The sequence below is a fragment of the Trachypithecus francoisi genome, unplaced genomic scaffold (assembly GCF_009764315.1).
Source record: "Trachypithecus francoisi isolate TF-2019V2 unplaced genomic scaffold, Tfra_2.0 Lachesis_group17, whole genome shotgun sequence".
Classification (NCBI taxonomy): Eukaryota; Metazoa; Chordata; class Mammalia; order Primates; family Cercopithecidae; genus Trachypithecus; species Trachypithecus francoisi.
In genome coordinates, this window is record NW_022681462.1 from 97,146,422 (window position 1) to 97,172,519 (window position 26,098).

Sequence of the window (26,098 nt, forward strand, 5' to 3'; positions counted from 1 at the left end):
AGAAGAAGCAGGTAGAGGAATAGTCACTTATGCATTCACCTAGCTTAGTGAATCTGCACTTTTACATAAGATAAAATAAACATGGCAGAGGAGGCCATCAGCTATGCATTTGTCTCAGGCGAGCAGAGGGATGACTGACTTCTGTCCTTTGTCTGTGTCCTGTCCATACCTATGAAGACAAGCTGTCAATCTACGTTGCCTGGGTGAAATTCAACAGAACTTTTTAGGGTAAAGATCTTGGGGCCCATAGGGAATTTCCTCGTGGGAAAATGTGGGGGAAGCATGTAGCTTTTTATCGTAGTAGCTATCTTATTTAGGAACAGAATGGGAGGCAGGTTTGCATGATGAGGTTCTCAGCTTGAGTTTTCCCTTTGGCTTAGACACAATCCCACTCCTGGGCAATCTTTCCTCATGACCTAATCACCTCCCAAAGGCCCCACCTCCAAATATTATCTCATTGGAGATTAGGTTTCAATAGATGAATTTTGAGGGAAAACAAACCTTCGCACCATAATAACTGGACTCAATGATATCTACAACTTTAGTTTCTTCACCTGTGCTATCCAATATGGTAGCCACTAGTTATGTGGGTATTCAAATTACAAATTAAATTAAATTAAATTAAATTGAAATTCACTTCCTCAGACACACCAGTCATATTTCAGTTGCCAATGGCCACACGTGGCAGCGGCCACCATATGGAACAACGAGGAGCATTTCCATCATCACAGAAAGCCCTAGTGGATACAGTCATTTCTTCACAGACCTCTGGAGAGGACATTTTCAAGTAGAAGGGAAGTAAAGTATCTCTGACATATGAGGCCTTTCAGGATTGCTCAAGCACACCTGTGCACTTGGCCTCATATTTCAGCCCTAACTTTAAAAACAATCCCTGGAAGTATTGTCTTCAGCCCTAACTGGAAAGTCCCAAAGCCCATGCCCCATTCTGCCCTAGCGCCATTCTGCCCCAGGAAGCACACACAAAAACAGGGCTGGAACTGGGAAATACGAGAATTTCTGTGCTGGGAACTGTGACTGTATACTAATGTAAGACCATGGTGGACAAAGCCACGGATGCAGTGGCTAAAGTCCTGGTATTTAAGTCACCATGCAACCTGGAACAAAGTTCTCTGAGCCTCTGTACCCTCTTCTATGTTTTTTTTTTTTTTTTTGAGACAGGGTCTTGCTCTGTCACCCAGGCTGGACTGCAGTGGCATCATCTTGGTTCACTGCAGCTTCTACCTCCGAAGTTCAAGCGATTCTTTTGCCTCAGCCTCCTGAGTAGCTGGGATTACAGGTGCCTGCCACCACACCTGGCTAATTTTTCTATTTATAGAAGAGACAGGGTTTCACCATGTTGGTCAGGCTAGTCTCAAACTCCTGACCTCAAGTGATTCTCCTGCCTCAGCCTCCCAAAGTGCTGAGATTACAGTCACGAGCCACCACGCCCGGCCTTCTAAAAAGTATTCTTGAAATAGCTACCTCACAGGCAAATATGGAAAAGCACCTGTAGTTTACAACTAATTCAGTTATTATTTTTTCTTCCTCTGCTCTGCTGCTATTGTGTGTTAGACATACTCTAATTTAGTACTTATGCTTTCTGCTTATGTGTCTCCACCAGGCTAGTAGCCCCTGGAACACAAGGTAAGGCCCCATCAGATTCAGTTCTTCCCTCAACACCTACCCTACTGCTCGGCCCATGAGAGATGCTCAAGAAAATGTGCAAAAGATTATGTCTTGAGGAAAAGTCAGGTCACAGGCACAATAAGTATGAAGATTGTGCCATTTCCCTGACTCTCCCCAGCTCTGTGCTCATGCTCTTTCTTTAGCCTGGACGACTTGCTACCCCATCCTGATCCACACCCCACCTTTACTGGCCCAACCTCATCTCTGGTTGTAGAGAATCTAGTCGTCCTTCAAAAATCTTCCTAAAGATCTGAATGCCGAATTAATTAATCAGTTGTGGAGTCAAAGCCTGCCTCTACCACTGCCTACCTAGGACCCCGAGTAAATTTTTGTAATCCTGCTGATCTGCAAATTGGGCTGAAAAATACCTATCTTTCAGTTTTGATACGAGATTTACATAAGCAAATGTACGTGGAATGCCAAACACATAGCAGATGCTGAATAAATGCCTTAAAATGGCCATTTCTAATGACTCTGGGAAATTCTTCATTCTGTAACAATATGCAGTCTTCTTGAGATCTCTGCTATGTTCTCTTTTTTTCTAGTTTATTTAGCAAACATTAACAGAGCATGTTTTATTTGCCAGACACTGTACTAGATGACAGAGATACAAAGATTAGAAGCCAGGCATGGTGTCTCAAGCCTATAACTCCAGCACCTTGGGAGGTTGAGGCAGGAGGATTGCTTAAGGTAAGGAGTTCAAAAAAATAATAAAACATTTTTAAAAATTAGCCGGACATAGTGGTATGCACCTGTACTCTCAGCTACACGGGAGTCTTAACTGGGAGATCATTGAGACCAGGAGTTTGACGCTACAGTGAATTATGACCATGCCACTGCCCTCCAGCCTGGGAGACAGAAAAAAAAAAAAAGATTAGAGAAGACCTCCGACATCATAGTCTAGTGGGGAGCCAGCTTCTTCAGGGATTTTTCCCTGCCTCACCTCGCCTACCTCAGGCTGTGTAGAAACCCCCAGTCTAACCAGTTGTTTCCCTCCAACTCTGTACATACCATGGTGTGCTACCTTTTTATTTCAAACATGTGCTGGCCTCTGTTCTAATCACAGCAACCTGTATCCATTAATCCATTTAATCCTCACAACAACCTTATCAGGTAAGTATTGTCATTATTCGCATTTTCCAAATAAGGAAACTGAGGCACAGACAGATTAAGTAACTGGCTTAATAAGGTCTTCTAGTTTGTACGTAGGAGCCAGGATTTGAAAACACACCTTCTGGCTCCAGCTTAATTAACATGCTCTGTTTACTTATCTGTCCCCACTGAAATTGGAGGTTGAACCTGTGGCATATTCAAATGGGTAAGTATCGCCTGTGCTCACCCCAATATCTGACACTATAGGTCAACGATAACTCATTCATCAAACAGGAAGGAGGAAGGAAGGAAGGAAGGAAAGAAGGAAGGAAGGAAGGAAGGAAGGCAGGCAGGCAGGCAGAAGTAAAACGACACCACAATGGTTTGGTTGCTCACATTTACTAAGCATCAACACTGACCCACCTGTAAGATGCGCTAACAGAGCTCACGAATAAATGAAGGCCAGGCGTGGTAGCTCATGCCTATAATCCCAGCACTTGGGAGGCCAAGGTGGGAGGATGGCTTGAGCCCCAGAGTTCAAGGCTAGTCGGTGCAATATACTGAGACTCTGTTTCTACTAAAATTAAAATTAGAAATTAGCCGGGCGCAGTGGCGCGCGCCTGTAGTCTCAGCTGCTTGGGAGGCTGAGGTGGGAGGATCGCTTGAGCCTGAGAATTCGAGGCTGCAGTGAGCCCTGACCACGCCACTGCACTCCAGCCTGGGCAACAACAACAAAAAAATTAAAATTAAAAAAAATGAATAAATGAACATCTCTGAGGCTGAGAGCTCTCAGTTATCACCGTCGAGAATTCCAGGCGAGCGCTGCGTTTTCCCAGCTGCCTCTTTTCTCTCACCCCCGTTCCCTTCCTCTGGAATCCGGCTCCACCTCTTCCTTTTCCTTTGCCATCCTCTCCGTGGATTCCGCGGTCCGGGTTTCCTGGGCGCCAGCCGCCGGGAGAGGATCGGTGCGTGGGAGCGCTCCGGCCGCGGCGGGCATGCGCAGAGAGGGGGCGGTGCACTGCGCATGCGGGAAGATGGCGGGCCGGGGTACTTGAGAGTCGTTGGTCTACCTCCTGCTTTCCCGTCTTCGTCGGGAGCTCCCGGGCACGTGAGGCAGTCCTGCGTTTGCTGGCGGGTGGGACGGCCTAGCCGGGCGGCGCCTCGGAGGACGCCGCGGACCCGTTAGTTTCTGGGCTCTTGGAAATCGGCGCGTGGGGGGCGGTGATCGAGCTGGGCGCGAGAGGGCGGGAGAGCTCGCGGGGTGCGAGGGGAGCGGGACGCCCGGCCGGGCAGCATGAGTCAGCAGCGGCCGGCGAGGAAGTTGCCCAGTCTCCTCCTGGACCCCGCGGAGGAGACGGTTCGCCGTCGGTGCCGAGACCCCATCAACGTGGAGGGCCTGCTGGTAAGCTCCGGGACAGGACGGGACGGGGACGGGCGGGGGTCTCCCAAAGCCGGCCCCCTCCTCTCCGCGCCGCGGCCAACCCCGCTGGCCGTCGTCTCAGTCGCCTGCTCACCCTGGGCCAGGCGCTGCCCATCACGTGCTGCGAACTGCGTACTCCCGCCTTCTGCTTTCAGCATCTGCTCACAGACGTGGTGTCAGTCTTCTGGGCTTTTACATCGGAACTTCAGGGCACTGTTGGAGAAAATTGCTCAACTTTGCATTGGAAAGGCCATGTTTTTCTCCTTAAGTGGACTCTAGCTGTATCTCTGCATCCTATCATTTGTTCTTCTGCCTTCTCTCTCTTCTGCTCTACTGCAGCCGTTTAAAACCTTGTCCACGTTTTATATTTCCCACGCCACAGCTCCCATTCATAAAATTATCTCCCCACCTGTTTGACAGAGAAAATGGTTAGGAGATTTGGCTCCCTTTCCTGCAAAGACTGAATTCTTCTACTCTTGTTCTGGACCAGATACTGTATTCCCCGCGCTTCTCAGGGTCCTCAACAAATGCGTCCCTTTCCATTCCTCCCGTATTTTCTTTTTCTTTTTTATTTTTCCTTTTTTTTTTTTTTTTTTGAAACGGAGTTTTTACTCTTGTTCCCCAGGCTGGAGTGCAATGGCACGATCTCAGCTCACTGCAACCGCCGCCTCCCAGGTTCAAGCGATTCTTCTGCTTCAGCCTCCCATGTAGCTGGGATCACAGGCATGCGCCACCACACCCAGCTAATTTTGTTTTTATAGTAGAGACGGGATTTCACCATGTTGGCCAAGCTGGTCTCGAACTCCTGACGACCTCAGGTGATCCACCCGCCTCGGGCTCCCAAAGTGATGGGATTACAAGGCGTGAGCCACCGAGCTGGGCCTCTCCCCATATTTTCAATTTCTCTGCTGCTTTCTTCCCGTAACTAGTAGTAATTAAACATTTTCCCAAGTCATTATGCCTGGTCCCCATACCAAATAGTTTGTGATTATTGTCTCATTTAATTTCTCACAGCAGTGTTTTGTAATAGTAAAAGACTATTATTCTTGTTTTACGGTTGCCAAAACAGAGTTGGAGATGCATGTAACGCCGGCTTGCCTGTGGCTAGATAGTAAGTGGAGAAACTTGGGTTGAACCTCCAAATGTCTAACTCCAGATGATAAATTCTTGACTACTAAAACCGCATTCTCAATCCATCCCCGTCTTAAAAGATCCCTCCGTTAATTCCATATCCCTTGCCATCTACTGTCTCTCTTCCCCTTCATAGCTAAACTTCTTGAAAAAGTTATTTACACTCACAGTTTCCTCTTGATCGTCTCATTATCAGCCAACCCACTGCTGGGGACCCCTATCCTAAGCACACTTGTAAGACCATTCTAACCAGGGTCACCAACAATCTACTGTTGTAGTTTTGACAAAACTACTTGTGTTGGAAACTCTCCCTTGAGTTTCCTTGACATTGATGTTCCATCTGCTTCTCTGGTCTCTCCTTGTCCTCATCCTCTTCCCAGTCCTTCATTTTTTTCCCCCCGAGAGAGGATCTCACTCTGTCACCTGGCTGGAGTGCAGTGGCACATCCTGGCTCACTGCAGCCTTGACCTCCCAGGCTCAAATGAACCTTCTGCCTCCACCTCCCTAGTAGCTGGGACCACAGGCGCATGCCACAACGCCTGGCTAATTTTTTTATTTTTATTTTTAGATATGGAAGTCTTCCTGCGGGGCCCAGGCTGGTCTTGAACTCCTGGGCTCTCACCTCAGTTTCCCAAAGTGCTGGAATTACAGGTGTGAGCCACTGCGGCTGGCCACATGTTGATGATATTCAGGGTTCTCTTCTGCCGTCTCTACACATTCTTCTTAGGGGAGTTCATTCTCTTCTCCCATGACTTATGTTACCATCTACATTTGATCCTTGAACGACTCAGGGATTGGGGCACCAAATCCCATGAAATTCAAAATCTGAATATAACTTTGATTCCCCCAAAACTTTACTGTTTCCTGGAAGCCTTACAGATACTGTAAGCAGTTGATTAACACATATTTTGTATTTACATGTATTACTGTATTCTTATAATAAAGTAGCTAAAGAAAAGAAAACGTTATTAAGAAAATCGTAAATAAGAGAAAGTCCTACTCATTCAGGGGAATTAGATGATCATAAAGGTCTTCATCCTTGTCTTCACACTCAGTAGGCTGATGAAGAGGAGTAAGAGGAGGAGTTGGTTTTGTTCTCTGAGGGGTGGCAGGGGGTAAAGAAAATTGGCATCTAAGTGGACCCACACAGTTCAAACCTGTGTTGTTTGAGGATCAGCTGTATATTGGTACCATCTGTATTGTTGGTCTTAATATTTGAGAATTTGATAAAAACTCTAAGCTCACTGTGGAAAAACCACTGAGTTTGCATGCAATATCAGCAGATACATCGCTTGAAATCTTAGACATACACTTCTGGTCTTTTCAGTTACCATATCGTAATTCCCGAATCTGTAAATCTCCCTCAGGGTCTTCCAGCTGTCTACTAGACCTTCCTGCTTAGGTTTCCAACTCCTGTTAGTCCCCCCTCCTCTGAGGTTTCACTTTTCTTGATTTCGTTTAACCTGTGGTCCCCCAAACTATTAAAATGAAAATTCCAGAAATAATTCATTAGTTTTAAAATGCTTGCCATTCTCAGTAGTGTGATGAAATCTCAAGCTGTCAGGTACCACCCAGCACCTGAATCTTCCTTTGTCCAGAGTTCCCATGCTGTCATTGCACCCTGCCCTTAGTTGATCAGTAGCTGATTCTTGATTATCAGACCAACTGTCACGGTGCTTGTGTTAAATAGCCCTTATTTTACTCAGTAATGGCCCTGAAGCACAGGAGTAGTGATGCTGGCAGTTCCAGTATGCTGAAGAGAATTGATGAAGTGCTTCACGTGAAAAGATCTAAGTTCTTGACTTAGTAAGGAAAGAAAAAAATCTTGTTCTGAGGTTGCTAAGATCTACAGTATATTTTGAGAGACCACCTTCACGTAACTTTCATTGTAGTATATTGCTATAATTGTTATATTTTATTATTAGCTGTTAATATCTTACTATGCCCGATTTATAAATTAAATGTTACCATGAGTATGTATGTATACAAAAAAAAATTGTATATATAGGGGTTGGTACTGTTTGCGGTTTTAGGCATCCACTGGGGGTCTTGGAATGTAGCTCCCAAGGATAAGGGTGGACTACTGTATATTCAGAATTGAATTTATTACTCTATTGGTCAGAGTTCTGCAGAGAGACAGACCAATACTAATACAGATTTTGGTACCAGGAAAGGGGAACAGAATTTTAAAGATGAGTTTCCTTAACTGGGGTTTTTGGAATTGGTTCTTTAATCTGATTAGAACCTAAAAATGCTAAGAGCTCTACTTCTAGTAGTAGAGAGAGCACTGGAAGCCCATGACACAAACTGTTTATAGATATGCAAAATAAATGCCTTTGACATTGTAATTCACCACTTATAAGAGGCAAAGAATTTAGTGGCGCTGTATGTGATATTTTCAAACATTTTTGGAAAAACAAGGATTGTAATGACATTGGTTGGTTGCTCCTAGTGTCTTTGGACAAAGTGATGAAAGAAAAGGATGAGCTCAGGGATTCAATTTCATGGCTGGAGTAAATGACTTAAAAGTTTCTAAGTGTGCCCTCGGTTAGAATTTTCTATCCTGTAGCCATAGGGCTGAAATTGCTGAAAATCAAACACAAGCCTTCATCATGCAACTGCCAAATTACAATGAAAGTTGAACTCTTGGCCAGGCATGGTGTTTCATGCCTGTGATCCCAGCACTTTGGGAGGCCGAGGCAGGTGGATCACCTGAGGTCAGGAGTTTGAGACCAGCTTGGCTAATGTGATGAAACCCCGTTTCTACTAAAAATACAAAAAATTAGCCGGGCTTGGTGGCGCGCGCCTGTAATCCCAGCTACTCGGGAGGCTGAGGCAGAAGAATCACTTGAACTCCAGAGGTGGAGGTTGCAGTGAACCGAGATTGCGCCATTGCACTCCAGCTTGGGCAACAAGAGCGAAACTCCGTCACAAAAATAAATAAATAAATAAATAAATAAAATAGAAAGTTGAACTCTCTTAGCTTCACAGAGCATCTACTGTTGAAGTGAGGGTATTGGTTGGGAAAGAGTGGGGTTTGGATGGGATCATGTGGGAAGATGAGGCTGGACACATTGAGCCCCTAAATTCTGATGAGTTTTGTTTGCCAGAGGGGCAGTAGCAGTTCCACCTACAGTGGTGTCATCCTTTCCACCCCTGTCTAAGGAGATTAATTCTGCATTGCCTGTGGAGATAGTAGTGGCCTCCTCTGAAACAGTTCCCGGGCAGGACAATGCTGATTCTCATCAGGACCCACCCCACCACCCCTCTTTGCTTCTAGAACTATTACTAGACCCAAGTCCCAGCAGGCCCCTAAAGGTGAGGTGCAAAGTATGACTGACTCCACTTCTGGTACCAAATCTGTATTAGGTTTCTCTGGAGAGACAGAACCAATAGGATATATATACAGTCATGTGCTGTATAATGATTGCGTCAGTGGTGGATCACATATACGGAGGTGGTCCTGTAAGATTATAATGGAGCTGAAAAATTTCTATCACCTAGTGACATTGTAGCCATCATAATGGTCATAGCACCAAACGTTATCGTTTCTACATTTAGATGCACAAATACCATTGTGTTAGTTACCGTTGTCTACAGTATTCAGTCAGTCACTTGCTCTACAGGTTTGTGGCTTAGCAGCAATAGGCCCTACCATATAGCCTAGGTATGTAGTGGGCTATACCATCTAGGTTTGTTTAAACACTCTATGATGTTCACGCAACAGAATCGCCTAATGACGATTCTGAGAAGATACATGATTGCGTGTAGATATATGAGAGGGGATTTATTAGGGAAAATGGCTTATGATTTTGGAGGCTGAGAAGCCCCACAATAGGCTGGCTGCAAGCTGGAGACCCTGGGATTCTGGTGGCATGGCTCAGTGCAAGTCCATAACATGAGAGCCTGGGAGGCTGCTAGTGTAACTCTTAGAGTTCAAAGGCCAGGGAATCTGAAGTTGTTGTCCAAGGACAGATGGGAAAGAGGGTCCCAGAGGATCTGGGCTTTTGAGAAGGGAGAAAATAGCATTGGTTGGAGGTAGAGCTTGGTCTGCGTATTGAAAAATAAGGAAAATTGGAATGGGTGGGAATGCAGTAACCTGGAGAAAGGTGTTTCCAAAGACCTCTTGAAGGAATATTGCTCCCCAAAACAGAATTGGTATAGAGAAACATCTGTATAGAGAAAGGTTTAACCATCTTGGAGGCAATGCTTAGCATTTTAGTCCCTAAAATTCATCTTTTATTTTTTTCTTCCACCTTTGAAGAAGCTCTTCAAAGCTACACATAAAAGTAGAGGTCTTTAAATAGGGGACTTGGAGCAGTGGTGAAATAGCTTGGAACGTGAAAAATGTGCTGACCTTCCCCGGAAGACGCTGGTTCCTAGAGTGCTGTATTCTCTGTCAGGGCACAAGATCAGCCTGAGTGATTTTCATTTTGTAAGCCTCTGACTTCTCCATTCATTTTGCAGCTAACATGCAAACAATCTACCTATTTATCATCTTTTTTTTTTTTTTTGAGACAGAATCTCGCACCTTCACCTGGGCTGGAGTGCAGTGGCACGATCTCAGCTCCCTGCAACCCCTGCCTCCCGGGTTCAAGTGGTTCTCCTGCCTCAGCTTCCCAAGTAGCTTGGATTACAGGCGCCCACCACCACTCCCAGCTAATTTTTTGTATTTTTAGTAGAGATGGGGGTTTCACTATGTTGGCCAGGCTGGTCTCGAACTCCTGACCTCATGTTCTGCGTCCCCCACCCCCACCCCCCACTTCCCAAAGTCCTAGGATTACAGGCATGAGCCACCGCGCCCGGCCTTACCATCTGTCTGTATGTCTGTAGATGATGTCTGCCCCTGAGGAGCAATAGTACTGTTGTGATTCCTCCAAGATAAAGAGATAGTGTTTCTATATTTGAAGAGAAAAAAAACAAATGAATGCTGTTGGAGACTGTTTTCCCATGTACATCAATATCGCCAATATGTAGTGGAACTGCATTAATAGCAAAGAGTAGGGAAAACAAAGCCATCTTTTTTCATGTTATGCCTAATTGAGGTGTTACTTCTGTACCAACCTGTGATCCACTGTCTAGATGAGATGGATAGGGAGATGTGGAGCAGAGAAGACGTCCTAGAATGCATAGCTAGTGAGGCAGCCTCTTTGGGAGCCAGTAAGTACAGTATATAAGTCATGGCCCTGCTGCTCTGAATTAAGAACGGGAACCTCTGCAGCACGGCCCCTCTGAGCATATATATTGTGATTTAGGATATTTGTGTATGTGTGCTTCAAATCAATGTGATAAGGATGGATTTTTTTTTTCATTCAAGAGTCTTGCTACAATAGCTGGCCCCTGTCTCATACTATTAGCAGAGGGGTTAAATGTAAAAATAACAATGGCAGTTAGTCACACTTGTCTAATGTCTGACTTTGGTAGGACTGCTTCAGAGTTTCACTGTTGGATACCATGTTTGCAAGTCACCATCATCAGCACTGTTTGAGAGAGCTGGCCAGACCTAGTCCCTGCCCTCAAGGCCAGCATTCCCAGCTCCAGTGTTACATGCCCTAGCAGGTCTACATGTTCAGTTCTAACAACTAAGTTATTTACAGTGGGATTCTATCTCGATGGGAGTATTCCATATCGGGTTAATTTGTTAATAGATGCTATCATCTTGTCATGGATGATAAGAAAATCATTGTGCCAAGGATATTGTTAATACCAGTATAAACAAAGAGCCTCTTAACTGCTCTCCTTGCCTTCAGGCTTCCTCATTTCCCGGTCCATTTGCCATGTTGCTGCCATACTTATATTTCTAAACCATTTACTTAATTATATCCTAGTCTGGTTCAGAAACCTTTGATCATTCTCTACTGGTTATGACATGAAGTCCAAACTCTTTAGCATTAGTTTTATGTGGTGCCATCATGACCTCCCAGCTTCAAAGTCAAGTCACTTTCACACTGGCCACTTTGGTGAGTTCCCAGAAACATGCCGTGCCATATACATCTTCACACCTTTGTTCGTTTCCGGTACCACAATCCTGTCTTTTTTCTTCTCTTCCCACACTTGTTTATTCAGGCAAATCTGACTTGCTGGGCAAGGCTCACCTGAGGGCTGCCTTCACCATGTATCCTTCTGTGATTTCCCTGTCTGGGTGCATCCCTGGTACTACTATTCTTTTCTTAGAGTACCTATGAATTCACTTGCCCCAGTTTTGCTTTATGGCCAGTTTTTTCTTAGATAAGAGCTAAACCTGATGACAGCCTGTCTGGAGGCACATTAACATTGATGTTACTAGGAGTTTCTGTTCATAGGCTTTCATTTTACGGTTTGGTTTCATTTTATTTATTTTTTACAAAAAAACAGTTTCTAAATGTTACTACCAGTTTTATGCAAACTTTCAGAGCCTCTAAATAGCCGGTAAAATGGTGAGCATTGATAATGGAGCTTCTGCTAATTTCCTGGTTGTTTCAGGAAATTAAAAGAAGAAACTTTTTATCTAATGCAAAAGTTTCTAATTATCCACAGCGTGCATGGTTTTCTATTGTTAGAAATGCTGCTGTTTTACGTTAATTATAGTGGAAACGCATAGCTGCCTATGAAAGCTTGTGAGCAAATTTTGGGGAACAGCATATACTTAATAATAGCAAGGAGTGAGCGTGTGTTGGTTGAGATAGATCTTCTCTCTCTGCTAAGCTTTACCAAGTCAGGGACAGTGTCGTAGTGCTCTTCATGTTCCTTTTATCCTCAGTACCTGATGTATTTGGTAATTACCATATTTTGTGTGTGTGTGAATGGTTTTTTTTTTTTTTTTGAGACAAAGTCTTGCTTTGTTACCCAGGCTGGAGTGCAGTGGCGTGATCTTGGCTCACTGCAACCTCCTAGATTCAAGCGATTCTCTTGCCACAGCCTCCCAAGTACCTGGGATTATAGGTGCCCGCCACCACGCCTGGCTAATTTTTGTATTTTTAGTAGGGATGGAGTTTCACCATGTTGGCCAGGCTGGTCTCGAGCTCCTGACCTCAGGTGATGCACCTGCCTCGGCTTCCCAACGTGCTGGGATTACAGGCGTGAGCCGCCGTGCCTGGCCAGTAATTATCACATTCATATTCCCAGACCTTTATACTATTGAGTAAAATGCTATTTGTTTGCATTGTTGTTTTAAAATCACTAAGTTAAATTTTTTATCTTTTTTTTCAGCCATCAAAAATAAGGATTAATTTAGAAGATAATGTACAATATGTGTCCATGAGAAGTAAGTTGATTCCTGAATAGGTTTTAGGTTTTGTTTGTTTGAACTTCGTATGATTAAAATGATTTGTGTAAGTGTATGAGTTGATGAGAAACTGAAATAAAATGTGTTATTTGTACACTGAAATGTAAAGTTTCAACTTTTAGTAACAACTCCTGAGGTTATGGGTTGAATAATGTGCACAAATGCCAGTTTGTTCTCCATAGAACAGTATATTTAAGGCTGTTTTCTCAGAATTCCTCCTGGGAGAGAAATGTACTCTTTCCTTCTTGTCCTTTATCTTAGGTTAATGTTTAGGGTGTCTGTTAGAGGAGATAGGATGTAAATGGCTCTAGTTCCCTCTTCTGGAAGTTTTCATGATAGACTGCCCCACCTCAGCCTCCTAATCTCAGTGGATAGATAGTGCATCATAAGTCAGGGTGAATCTTAGAAATGCTAACCCTTAGTTTTTCCTCAGTGCCTGCCACAGTCTCACCCATAGTTGGTCACTGAGTTTGGTCAGCTTCACCTTTGATGTGTTTCTTGCGTCTGTCCCATACCACTAATTTATAATAATATCTAACATTTATTGAGCTCATACAGTGCCTGGCACTGTATTAAGCTCTCTGCATGGATTGTCACAATGACCCTTCAAAATACAGGGGTGGATTAGAATTCTTACTTTATAAAGGCCCAGAGAGGCTGAGTGACTTGCTCAGAGTCAGGGTTGAATCTTGCCTCTCTGACCCAAGAGCCCAGAGTCTTTACCACAACATTGAATTGCTTCTCCTCATTCAGGGTCTGACTTCCTCTGTAGCTGAAGTTGCTGGGTGTCCTTCTGAGAAGGCAGTCAGTGTCCAGGCTCTCCAGCCTGGGTGCGAGAAAAATCCAGGGGGATTTGTCTAATACAGAAATGGGGTTATGATATCATCCAACCTAAGTTCTTCAGTGACACTCTTTTACGTGTAGAGAAAACCCTGATTCCTCGTATATTTGATTTTAAATGTTTGTATTACATTCATAAGCCACTTCATATTAAAAGAAACTAGGCAGTAGAGAATGGGTAGACGGAGCAGACCAGGCCGTTGTAGCTGTTTCTTGCTGAACGCCGCAGCCTCTTCCAGCATGCTGCTGCCCTCCTCCACAGCTCAAGCGACACCACCTGTGGTCCCCAAAGCACCCCAGGTTCTCTAAGGCTGCTTTGTCTTCTGAGGTGTGGTGTCATCTCCCTCACTTCAGCCCGTCACCCTCTGTCAGAGTGGGCAGACACCGCCCATTTGCCTTCCTGTTCCCTGTGCCCAGTGTACTCCCATCAAGAGGCTTCCCAGTTTCCCCCTGCAGTGAAGGTTTGATTTCGTGCTGTCGGATGACTTTGAATACCTCTCTTAGCACTTACCTCAGGACATATAACAGAGTTCCTTATTAGACTACGGAGTTGCTTTGGTGTGAAGACCTCTGTAACCCTATTCATATCCCTTCAGCAACTGTCACGTTTTTGGTATTTCGTTATATGTGTTCTTTATAAAATAACATCATAGAAATATACTTATCCTGAGCATATAAGACCATGCCTTGTTAATAATTACTATAATTAAATATATGCTTTTTAAAGTTAGAATTTCTCATTTGTAATCTTCTTGAGTTTGTTGTAGAATTGTGACCTTCTACTTCCAATTAAAAATCCTTTTAAATTCCTAATTTACCCCTATTTAATCTTAAGTGTAGGAATGGGCTCCAGAGAGAAGACATTTATATTATGAAATATGTACCTTTGTTCCTGAAGTAACCGCCAGTGGTCTTTAAACTAAATGTGACATTGTGGAGGTTCTGAGTAAGGACATTTCTGGCTGAAGGTAGGATGGACATTTCTTTGAGGCATACTGACTGTGGTGTGCTGTGGAAGTAGAGAAAAAGAAAGTCACATATTCCACACCAGAGTGACAAAGTTATTTCAGAAATTATTTTTTCTGCAAACCAAGCCATAAGAACTTTTTCTTAGTATCAAATTGGAAAAGATGACAAGATACTTAGTTCTGGCAAGCGCGTGAGGTGAGGCCCGTGTCTGCCGCATGGAATGGACAGAACCCACAACTTGCCGAGCTGTTTAGCAGTACCTATCACAGTTCCTTAAAAATGTCCAGTTAAGGGGACATTTTTCGCATAATTTCGCAACAAAAAGATTCGTTGAAATATTAAGCAAAATCGTAAAGTTGGAGATAGTCTGAATTTCTAATATTGGGATAAATAGCAAATACTGCATACAGTTAAGCATGCAGCCATTAAGAATAATGTTGAAATACATTTGTTGACATGTCAGTATGTTCACAATATTGTGTTAAAAGAACGTTGCAAAATTGCATGGTCCTGTTTTTGTTTTTAAAAACTATATATATGATTGACACACAAGTGTGGGTGTGTTAGGGGGGTGTGTGTGTATGAAAACCCGAGCCATAGTAGGTGAGTGAGGGAATTAAAGGGATTTTTTTTTCATTTGTCTATCTGTTACATTAATACAGAGTAGTGAATATTTTTAAAAATAGAGATAGTGGGCCGGGCGCGGTGGCTCAAACACCTGTAATCCCAGTACTTTGGGAGGCTGAGGCGGGTGGATCACAAGGTCAGGAGTTCAAGGCCAACCTGGCCAATATGGTGAAACCCTGTCTCTACTAAAAATGCAAAACAATTAGCCGGGCGTGGTGGTGCACGCCTGTAATCCCAGCTACTCCGGAGCCTGAGGCAGGAGAATTACTTGAACCCAGGAGGCGGAGGTTGCAGTGAGCCAGGATCGTGCCACTGTACTCCAGCTCCAGCCTGGGCAACAGAACGAGACTCTATCTCAAAAGAAAAAGAAAAGAAAAAATAGAGATACCACTGTTGGCCGAGTTATGTCATGATTGTCTTACTAGAAGACTAGTTTGAGCTCTTTCAAAAAATTCGTCAGACAACTTACACTATGACATGGATAGAGTCATCATTAAAAGGGGGAAAAAAGCCAGTTCTCTGCCTTTGCTTTGTAAAGAATTCCTTAACCTGAAGACCAAATGAGAAATTTAATTTTAAAAATCATGTGTAATTCTATTGCTGAGAGTGGTATGGATGCAAATGTAATCTCACTGCTTTGTCTGAGAAGATGCAGTAGACTTGTAGAAGTCCACATGCTCAGTGGACACTGGTTACGTATTTCAAATACTCCTTTATTTAAATTTAAAGCCTTTGTTTAGAGCCAGGATAGGCCAGTGAATTTTTTCTCCAATTTAAGAGATTTATTTCATAGAAACCAGCTTTGATTTGATCAATGTGTAGGGATTTCTGTAGATGTCTGCTCTCTGATCAAGAGGAAACAGATGATTTTTTAAAATGAGTTAAGAAATGTTATTTAAAATTGTACAAATATGTTTATTTTGTTTCCCAGAAGCTCTAAAAGTGAAGAGACCTCGTTTTGATGTATCACTGGTTTATTTAACTCGAAAATTTATGGATCTTGTCAGATCTGCTCCTGGGGGTATTCTTGACTTAAACAAGGTTGCAACGAAACTGGGAGTCCGAAAGCGGAGAGTGTATGACATCACCAATGTCTTAGATGGAATCGACCTCGTTGAAAAGAAATCCAAGAACCATATTCGATGGATGTGAGTTGCTTTCAAACTTTTCATGGCTTTTTTTCCTTCTCATCAAGTGACAATTCCGTGCTTAAAACTAGATAGTAGCAGTGTTTTGACAATAGAAAACAAAGGTACGACTTCTTGTTAGAAGAGAATTGTATAAAATTTTCTCGCATCATCCTGGAGAGTACATCCATTTTTTAAAAAGTATTTCCTCAGTTCCAATTGATTATTGATACTGGGAAAATCTGTTAAGGTTGTAAAACAGTGGTTTTCACACGGAAGTATAGTAAACACCTAGAGGTTTACTGCCTCTGGAGTTGTAATTCGGTAGGTCTGAGGGAAAGCAGGAAAGTACATTCTCAACAGGTAGCTCAGGAGATTATGACGTAGCGAGGCGTTTGAAACACTGCCCTGAATATTAAAAAATAAAAATAAAAAATCAGACAGTATCTAAAAGGCCGTTGCTAAAGACTTGACATGATGAGGAGGAATCGAGTGGAAAGGGAAGCTGAAGACTGGCATAGATAAAGGTGTCTGTGCATGCACACATAAGAAGAAAGCTGTTAGAATAGGCAAGTGTTTTGGGACAGGGAGAAATAGTTGCAGCAAATAAGTACATGGTGACCTCTCAGGCAAATGCAAACCTACCAAGAAAGACTAAAATGATCCTAAATAATTAACTTAGTTATTAGAGGAAAGGGATTCATAAAGGAGGTAATTTTTTCAATAGTATGGAAGTACAGGTTGAATTCTAATTTGAGCATGTTTACTAAATAACACTAAAAAACACTTTAGGAGTTTATATCGGCATGCCTTGTGAATCACTAATTAGAATCAGATTTGAAAACTGCCAGGTGAAAGATAAAGGCAAGAACCTTTCCCTATTTATTTTCCATTAAGATTGAAAGGAAAAAATGAAAATCAGTTGTTGCCTGGTCATCACATTGGAGTAGGCACTGATTACTAAGGAAAATATGTATATCTTTTTTTTTTTCTTTTGAGAGGGAGTCTTGCTCTGTCACCCAGGCTTGAGTACAGTGGCATAATCTCAGCTCCACTGCAACCTCCACCTCCTGGGTTCAAGCGATTCTCCCACCTCAGCCTCCCCAGTAGCTGGGATTACAGGCGCACACCACCACCCCTGGCTAATTTTTGTATTTTTAGTAGAGACGGGGTTTCACCATGTTGGCCAGGCTGGTCTCGAACTCCTGACCTCAGGTGATCCACCTGCCTCAGCCTCCCAAAGTGCTGGATTACAGGCGTGAGCCCCATGCCTGGCCTGAAAATAATGTCTTTTTTAAAATGATGAATATAATCATTATATTCAGATAGAATGTGTACACTGGGGAAAAATACAGACTCGTCACATTTTAGCAGAGGAACTGTCATTTAGCCAACACTTTGTTTTCATACGTAGGAACTCAAGTACTGTAAGATTATAACTTATCAGAAGCTATGTTGTAAGGACTAGGACTGAGGCTGAAGCTAGGTGTTATTGACTCTTAGTTCAGTGCCCTTTTGCTTTCTTAGGCTGTCTCTGCTGTTATTAATTTCTGTTAGGTTGTAATGTATTTTTTTTGAAAAAGACTGTATAAGATGAAGAACTATAAATAATTTATGTACAGAAGGAATAATGGCTGTCTAGAACGAAGCCGGCAGAAGTTAAAAGTCCCTGGTTTCTATTGTTGTGGAAAACACATATGGTAATCATTTGGAGAAGTTCCAGTAACCTAACTTGAAATTCCTTTGTTATCTCCTAGATGGTATTGATAATGATTTGTTTTTCTTTTAAAGAGGATCTGATCTTAGCAATTTTGGAGCAGTTCCCCAACAAAAGAAGCTGCAAGAGGAACTTTCTGACTTATCAGCAATGGAAGATGCTTTGGATGAGTTAATTAAGGATTGTGCTCAGCAGCTGTTTGAGTTAACAGATGACAAAGAAAATGAAAGATATCCTTTAAGTCTATACCTTTCTAAAATTTCTGCTTCCAAAACAGATTACTTAAGTAGTAGAGTCAGCTTGGGGACTTAATTTATATATTTAAGATATAAAATTAGACCATTAAAAGTTAAAGTAATACAAAATTAGCCAGGCGTCGTGGCAGGCGCCTGTAATCCCAGCTCTTTGGGAGGCTAAGGCAGGAGAATCACTTGAACCTGGGAAGCAGAGGTTACCGTGAGCTGAGATGGCGCCATTGCACTCCAGCCTGGGCAACAAGAGCGAAGCTCCATCTCAAAAAAAAAAAAAAAAAATTAAGTAAAAGTTGGTAGTAGTATAGCCTCAAACGTACACAAATGGTAGGCTTTTTAACTTCTTTGTGGCATTTCTTAGATTAAATTCTGGATGATTATCTCAGGGGTACAGTACCAAACCAAGGTTGATGGTACCACTTAAAATAGGGGAGTATTTTTTTTTTTTTTTTTTTGAGACGGAGTCTTGCTCTGTCGCCCAGGCTGGAGTGCAGTGGCCAGATCTCAGCTCACTGCAAGCGCCGCCTCCCGGGTTCACGCCATTCTCCTGCCTCAGGCTCCCGAGTAGCTGGGACTACAGGCACTCGCCACCTCGCCCGGCTAGTTTTTTTGTATTTTTTAGTAGAGACGGGGTTTCACCGTGTTAGCCAGGATGGTGTCTATCTCCTGACCTCGTGATCCGCCTGCCTTGGCCTCCCAAAGTGCTGGGATTACAGGCTTGAGCCACCACGCCTGGCCGGGGAGTATTCATTTTTATAGTCTGAATACTATAAGGATAATAAAATATTTGTTGGCTTTTGTGAAGTTCATGTTTTGCCTAGAAATGTGTGAACAGAATTTGGTTTCCAAAACAGTGAATTGCCATTGAAGAGGTGCTTAAACTCCCGTTTGTGTCCACAGAAGCATGTTGTTGCTTAATAGCAGTGTTGCCTTGAAACTCAATGTCTCAGGGGCCTGGGGGAGCCTTGTCTTTGGTACTGACCTCCTGGGTGTCTTAGACCTGTATGCTGTGCTGTGCTATTCTCTGTGGCACCCTTTGTGAGGGGCTTACTGATTCTGAGCTATCCCATACCCCAGATTTACTTAAAACTCTCTACAGCAGTCAAAAACCTTTATTCCTACAGTACAGTTACTGGAAGGAAAAGAAAAAATAAGCGCCAACATTACTGCAGCCAATCAGAAAAAAAAAAATGTTAGAGAAACCCAATAAATCACTTAATTGGTAAAATTCGAGGCAGCACAGTGAAACAAGACGAAAAAGATTCAGGTAGTGAGATGGAAAATAATTTTAGATAAAGTAATATTGAGAAACTTAATCTCCAAGTCGTTTATGCCTTTTTATAGATTTTTTTCCATCTTTCTTTTTAGGGGATTCTTGTCAAAGCCCTGAATGTTTTTTCTCAAAGTTATAGTAAGATCTAGCTTACTATAACTGAAAAGGGAGTAGGATGAAAATTTGAATTTCTTCATGTGGTATATTTGTGTTAGGAACTCAGACTTTATTAATATTTTTCTCCAGAAATTGCCATCATGATCATAATAGTACAGCTTAAAGAAATTCTTTAGGTTGAGTTGTAAATATTGTAAAACGCTTTATTAAAAGCTTAATTTTATATGAATAATAAAGATTGTCAATGAAATAATTTTTTTACTGCTTTCCTTAATGCTGAACTTGTATCTCATAAAAACTAAAGACATTCTAACATTACCCTTGTGTTACTGAATTACTAGAGATAAATTACCTCCCCAATAAACAGCATTCTGTGTAGAGATCCTTGACTGGGTTTTACACTAGCATACGTGACCTATCAAGACATTCATAGCATTCAGGCCTTCCATGAACAGATCGTCATTGCAGTTAAAGCTCCAGCAGAAACCAGATTGGATGTTCCAGCTCCCAGAGAAGTAGGTAACCCTGCATTTTTAAAAGGATTTAAAGAGGGATGAGGGCCGACTGCTTAGGCTGTGATTTATTGCAGTCATACTTAAGAGCCGTTGTGTACACGTGCACTCTACATGCGCTACTGCCTGGCACTTCACACATTTTAACTTGCTTCAACTAACACAACAAGTCAGGGAGTCATTATTATCTTGAAGACGAGGAACCGAGAGCTCACAAAGGTGAGTTAACTTTTTCAGGATCACCAGAATTCAAACCCAGTTAGTGTGGCTTCATAGTTTGTTTTTCACTATTGTACTGCAGTGCTTCTTAGAAGAATCACCAAGAATTGGCCCATCTTAAAGTTCCAAAAGTAAGGTCTGCTCTCAGCGAAGGCACTGGGGAATTAACAAACTCATGAAAGACTGATGAATAAACCAGAACACTAGGTTCTGAATTTAAAATGGAAAAGTAGGATTTCTGTGTAAATGAACATATTTTTGTCAGCTGCCAGCTGTGCGGTGCATTTTTTCCCTGGCAGGAAAGTTTGCATTGAAAGATAATTGCAGCAGAAGGCTGCTTGATGAGGACGGAATCAAAACCAAGGAATGTGGCCATTCTTGGGACACATCCTCAAGACTGACAGCCTTGATAGACCCGTCGGTGCTCATAGTACGGTCCTCTGCATTGCCCTGGGGGGTTGCCTCCTGCCTAGCTAGGAATGTTTTCTTGACCCATTTTTCCTTTTGTCCCCAGCAGACCACTGTTCAAGTGAGCCCTGTATTACTCGACAGTGTATGGGTTAAGGGCAGGCTTTCATTTAACTCAATCACACTCAAATTATGATTTCTTGCTGATGTTTCCTAGTTGTTTTATTTTTAAGAAAGAAACCGCTAATCAACACATCTTTACTTTGGGGCATAATAATTCATTCTGCAGAGACTAATGGATTTTTGGCTTTTTCCCTATACAGTGAGCTGCTTCAGACTGTAACTGCTAAATCTGGCTGAACCTTTGATCATACCTGAGGCTTCTTTTAGAGTCCCATTTAAAGTCTCTGCCATGGGCCCTCTTGGCCAGAGCCTGACCATGAAGATCTGGGGAGCTAGTGTGGTGGCTGGCAAACTGGCCTTAAGGTCAGATCCGGCCTGCTCCTTGTTCTTAGAAATAATTTTATTAGGACACAGCCACATGCATATTTGTTTACATATTGTCTCTGGCTGCTTTCATACTATAGTGGCAGAGTTAAGAGGTTGTGACAGGGATAGTATGACTCGCAAAGCCAAAAATATTTACCATGTCATCCTTTACGGGAAGTTTGACAACACCTAATTTAGTGGAATGCAAAGTCCTCAGCTGCCTTCCAGTTGAGAGAGACATTGGTTCCTTTTATTGTTTAGAAATATCTATTACATTGTACAGGATTTATCATTCAAACCAGATGTGACCTGGCCCTCTAGAAGCTGAGCACATATGTTCTCTAGCCCACTTGTCGGGTACCAGGAAGTCATAGCAAGGACGACAAGTGAGGCTCTGAGACATCTGAGAAGCTGCATCTCCCCAGACTCCCCCTGGTGTAACATCGCAGTGAGGTGTGGAGTGGGAGGGAGCAGTGGTGTCTGTGAGTCTAGCCCAGGCCTAACTGCATTAAAGGGGAGAAAACAGACTTTGTTACAGTTGAAGCAGCTCCCAGTTAAAGCGATCATTTATAACTGGAGCTGTTCCTTAAGAATTTTGCATAATTCCCAGTAGAAGCATTCAAGTTGCCTGATATCTTATGGAAAAAGTATTTTGATTAATCCCGAGGAAATCTGAAATCAAAGGATGTAAAAATCGTGGTAAGTTAATAATAGTCCTTTATAAATAATCTTTACAATTTTTTTGATGTTTTACTTGAGGTATATTTTGATCTTTTCCTGTGCTTTCAACAGGACAAAAGAATGGCCCTTCCATTATCTCAGGACCTGTTCATTGGTCTGGAAATCCAAGCACATATTTATCCTGTGAGACTAGGGTATTCTAGAGTTCTTTGTCATCAAAACACTGATTTTTGACTCGAGTACGGCCTCCTTGAAGGGTCAGCTCCTGAGTAGAAAAAGACAGGCTCTTGAGTACTGAGGTTTTCCCGTGATAGTTCTTGAGGTTTTCCCATGATAGCTCTGAAGCCATTACTGCAGGATCAAGCATAACTGTCTTCAGCGTGTGAGTTGGCCAGTGCTTTAATGTGACTACAGCTATGGTGATTTTTTCAAATGTCTGTTGAAATTCTTGCAGTTCTAGTGAGTGAAAAAATATGATTTATTATTTCATTCATCTTGACGATTCCTGTGTCCTTTGCTAGGACTCTATCACAGTGCACATAAGGAGCACCAACGGACCTATCGATGTCTATTTGTGTGAAGTGGAGCAGGGTCAGACTGGTAGCAAAAGGTCTGAAGGAGTCGGGACCTCTTCATCTGAGAGCACTCACGCAGAAGGCCCTGAGGAAGGTAAATATACCAGGGATTCTGGCAGTATTTTAAATAAGCATATATAATGTTATTAATGTGTATTATGGCCTTAAGATATTTTTACTCTTCCTATCCACAAAAACATAAGTGAAAAATTACAACATAATTCTTACTGTAGTTGAGAATATTTCTGTGAGCATTACAGTTAAATTTCTGTAGTTTTGATAGCAGTGAAGACTTAGAATTCTGTTTGGTCCCATGGTGATACCAACTTGCTATGGTCTCTGAATAGGGCAGGCTTTCAGTCACACAGCAGCTCCACTCAGCCAAAGAGCCTGCCCATGACCCGGCCGGGAGCCTTCCCCTTTTGCACGTCTTGAGAAGGGAAAGGGCTAGACCTGCTTGACCCAGGCAGTCACACAACCACTCAACTCAGCGAGCAGCCCGCTCCACAAGAGGCAGTCCTCAGGTGCACATTTCTAAGGACGTTGCCTCTGGACCCACCTGGCCAGAGCAGTGACTCCATCTCACCTCGGAGCCCAGCTTGCAGCTCTGCCCAACAGCAGATCACAAATAGTGGAATTGCCTGAGCAGGGGGCCAGCATCCTGTGACCGGCCTGGGCAGAAGCCATCACAGTACCCAGCCAGCAGGTCCACCGACATCCGAACAAAGACCCAGCCAACTGGAAAACCGGCCTGGGCAGAAGCCATCGCAGTGCCCAGCCAGCAGGTCCACCGACATCCGAACAAAGACACAGCCAACTGGAGAACTCAACAAGCACTGCGGGCCAGGGTGGTCTTCCGCTGGCCCTTGCAGAGCCACAGGCTGGACCAATAGGAAGCTTTCACTGACAGAGGATACCTGTAAGGACCAGAAGAGGGGGCTGTTGCCCGCACGCAGACAACAGCACAAAGACACAACGATGACAAAGACTGGGGGAATCATGAGGGCTCCGAAAGAAGCTAGTAAAGCCTTAGTAAGGGAAGGCTTCCTCCCTTCTCGGACGGGTGCTTTCAGGTACAAGTTTGAGTTCCGGTTTATTCGTGAGAGACTGAAAAAATTAGCCTTACGCCATTAACCTGAGAATACGTGTTCTTGACCAGGCATCTTCAGGGTTTTCTGAAGTAGTCGGATTGTGTATTCTTTTACATATTTGCCTATCAAACCTTCACTTAGGTGAATTTCTCTCTCGTGTTCTTTTTCAGAAGAAAATCTTCAGCAAAGTGAAGAATTGCTTGAAGTAAGCAACTGATGGCATTTGAGAATTTATGTATTACTGAGTTTTTTGGGAACATCTTTGTGGAGAATTATGCGTCAAATTTGATTCTCAGAGCAATAAATTATCCATGAAGTGCTCTCGTTCTCAGTAGCGGCATCCTGGCCAGTAGTGTCTTTGAGGAGTTCGCCACTTAGATTACTGAGTAATTGTGGTTTCCACGTTTGAAAACAACTCCTTTTATAATTATTCACTGCTTTTTGTCAGTGAAGTAGACATCTTGCCTCCTGAAGTAGTTTCATCACAGAGTGTCATGAAAACAGACAGTTGGGTTGAAATGGACAGTTCTTTGTGGACTCTACCCTTCCCTTCAAGGAGTATGTCATATATCACAAAAGAAATTGCCTTACACTGGTTCATGTTTGCAGTTACTGTTGTACATTGGCTAGATGTACACACGAATTTAAATGTGATGTCTTTGTATATATCTGTATAATGTTCCGATTACTTACGAAATATGTCTGAGTGACACTTTTCACCCTTGTACAGCCAAAATAATGTATATATGGAAAGTGACAGACAAATTCTCTAATTTCTTTGGTATCTATAACTTATTAGAATCCTCTGGATGAGGGTTAGAAGAGTTTTTCCAAACTTCTACATGTAGAAGTATCATAAATGTGCTACACATTTATGTTTGTGGATTTAATTAAAGTATTTTAATATGGTTTTCAATGCTGAATTTGGAGTCAGATACTTCTTGGTTTTAAGCTGTCTACCTACTTGCTGTCTCCCAGCAGCCTGGTGGCATGCCCAGTGTTTTTGGGGGCAGGGATAGAAATGCCATCAGGAAATAGCTGAATTCATTGTGAAATATGAATTCAGTCATGGTGATCATTGGAAACTCTTTTAAGGTTTTTGCGAGTAGATTTTGTAATGTTTGTGTATGCAGCCTTGCTGTTCAGTCAGTCAAAGGGGTTTTACTCACGACAAGTTGTACCTTGCCCTCTCTCCAGCTCTACTCCCACATTTTCACGTACCTAGCTATTTCTACCTCATTGGGTAAGTCATTTACCACTCTGTGCCTCAGTTTACTCTGTAGTTTACCATTAGACTGTGAGCTCCTTGAGGGACTTTGTCATAATCACTGTTATATCCCAGTGCCTCACACCATGCCTGACCCTTAAGAAGTGCTCAATAAATGTTTGAACAAATAAGTGAGTGGAGTGAGTAAATTGTAAAATCAGACTAATAATATTTGGTTTGTCTATCATACAAGATTCCTGTATCATTTGAATTCAGATTGTGAACTTTGTTTTTAAAGAAATGAAGCAACTTCAAATTCAGACTGTGTTTAAAAAGGTTTAAAATCGGAATCCAAAATCAAAGTATTAAAAAATAATGCTGAGTGTTTAGGATTCACATACCTCTGAGCTCCAGTGGCATTTGCCAGTCCTGTGCCTCTGCTGAGCACCAGCCCCTTCCTGCAGCGGTCCTGCCGGCGTGTTCTGTGCGCCTGGGGATGGAGTACGCTCTTCCCTGAGTGGTTAGCCCCCGTGCTTTTCCTCCCTCTGTTTTATTGTTTGAAATTAGCCAAAGAAAAGCTGCAGGGGGCGCTGCTGATCATCATCGGACCGGTTGGTCATACTGTCTGACAGAATTGGAAATACAGGAGGAAGAGCAAGCCTAAGGTAAAAAATATGCTTGGGACATGCTTGATGAAAGCAAGAGTTTCGGCAGGTCGCCGTGTGTATGTAGGTGAGGTGCTCAGTGGAAAAGTCTGAGCTGTATAGTAGGTTGGACAGATGTCAGTTTAGATGTGACCGTTTAAACCGCAAGAGTAGGAGAGGTCATCTGAAGAGTACAGCAGGCCCAAGGGTATCTATATTTAAGGAGAAATACATAAGAAAAAGTCTCCTGAGAAGGAATAATAGGGTGGGTCGGGAGGGAGAAGGCAGTGTCCCAAAAAACCAACCAAGGTTTTACCAAAGGTAATACCATCATTTCTGAGCAGCAGTTCCCTACTTGTGAAATGTGACAGATGTTCTCCTTTACAAATTGTTCTGAAGGTAAAATGAGATCATGTAAACGAAAATCCTTTGTAAATTACAGATGTGTGTTATAAATGAAGTATCTCTTGAGTCACTCCATCTTCTGGCGTTTGGTCTCTGATTTTTAAAACGGATAAAATAAGCATCCCATGAACTCATTTCTGGGCCCTTCCTCCTCACTAACCCTAACCTTTCCAACCTCACTGAGCCATCTCTGAGTGCACCGCTTCTTCCTTCAGAAACCTTGAGTGATCCATGTTTCCTTCAGGCTGAAGTGCAGACTCTGGATATAGAAGAGCCCCAGCCTCGCTTTCCAATCTTGCCTTGGTACCTGCCTCGCAGACCTTCACCTCAATAAATCGGCCTCGTCACTACCT

The 26,098-nt window shown here is 42.9% G+C and overlaps 1 protein-coding gene across 7 annotated transcripts; it reads left to right on the forward strand.

The window, feature by feature from the left end:
- Positions 1–3,482: 3,482 nt before the first annotated feature.
- On the forward strand, positions 3,483–25,820 carry E2F6 (E2F transcription factor 6). Of its 7 annotated transcripts, XM_033176541.1 has the most exons (8): positions 3,493–4,180; positions 12,518–12,572; positions 14,269–14,401; positions 15,961–16,177; positions 17,948–18,103; positions 19,915–20,029; positions 22,345–22,492; positions 23,660–25,820. In XM_033176541.1, the coding sequence occupies exons 4-8, from the start codon at positions 16,023–16,025 to the stop codon at positions 23,704–23,706; spliced, it is 621 nt and encodes a 206-aa protein (XP_033032432.1). In that variant the 5' UTR covers positions 3,493–4,180; positions 12,518–12,572; positions 14,269–14,401; positions 15,961–16,022; the 3' UTR covers positions 23,707–25,820. The 7 variants fall into 7 exon arrangements, 6 of the variants coding, with proteins under 6 accessions (XP_033032431.1, XP_033032429.1, XP_033032430.1 ...); XR_004428508.1 differs by lacking the exon at positions 14,269–14,401 and having other exon boundaries at positions 3,484–4,180; positions 19,915–20,033; XM_033176538.1 differs by lacking the exons at positions 14,269–14,401; positions 23,660–25,820 and adding an exon at positions 22,746–23,653 and having other exon boundaries at positions 3,485–4,180.
- The last annotated feature ends 278 nt before the right edge of the window (positions 25,821–26,098 follow it).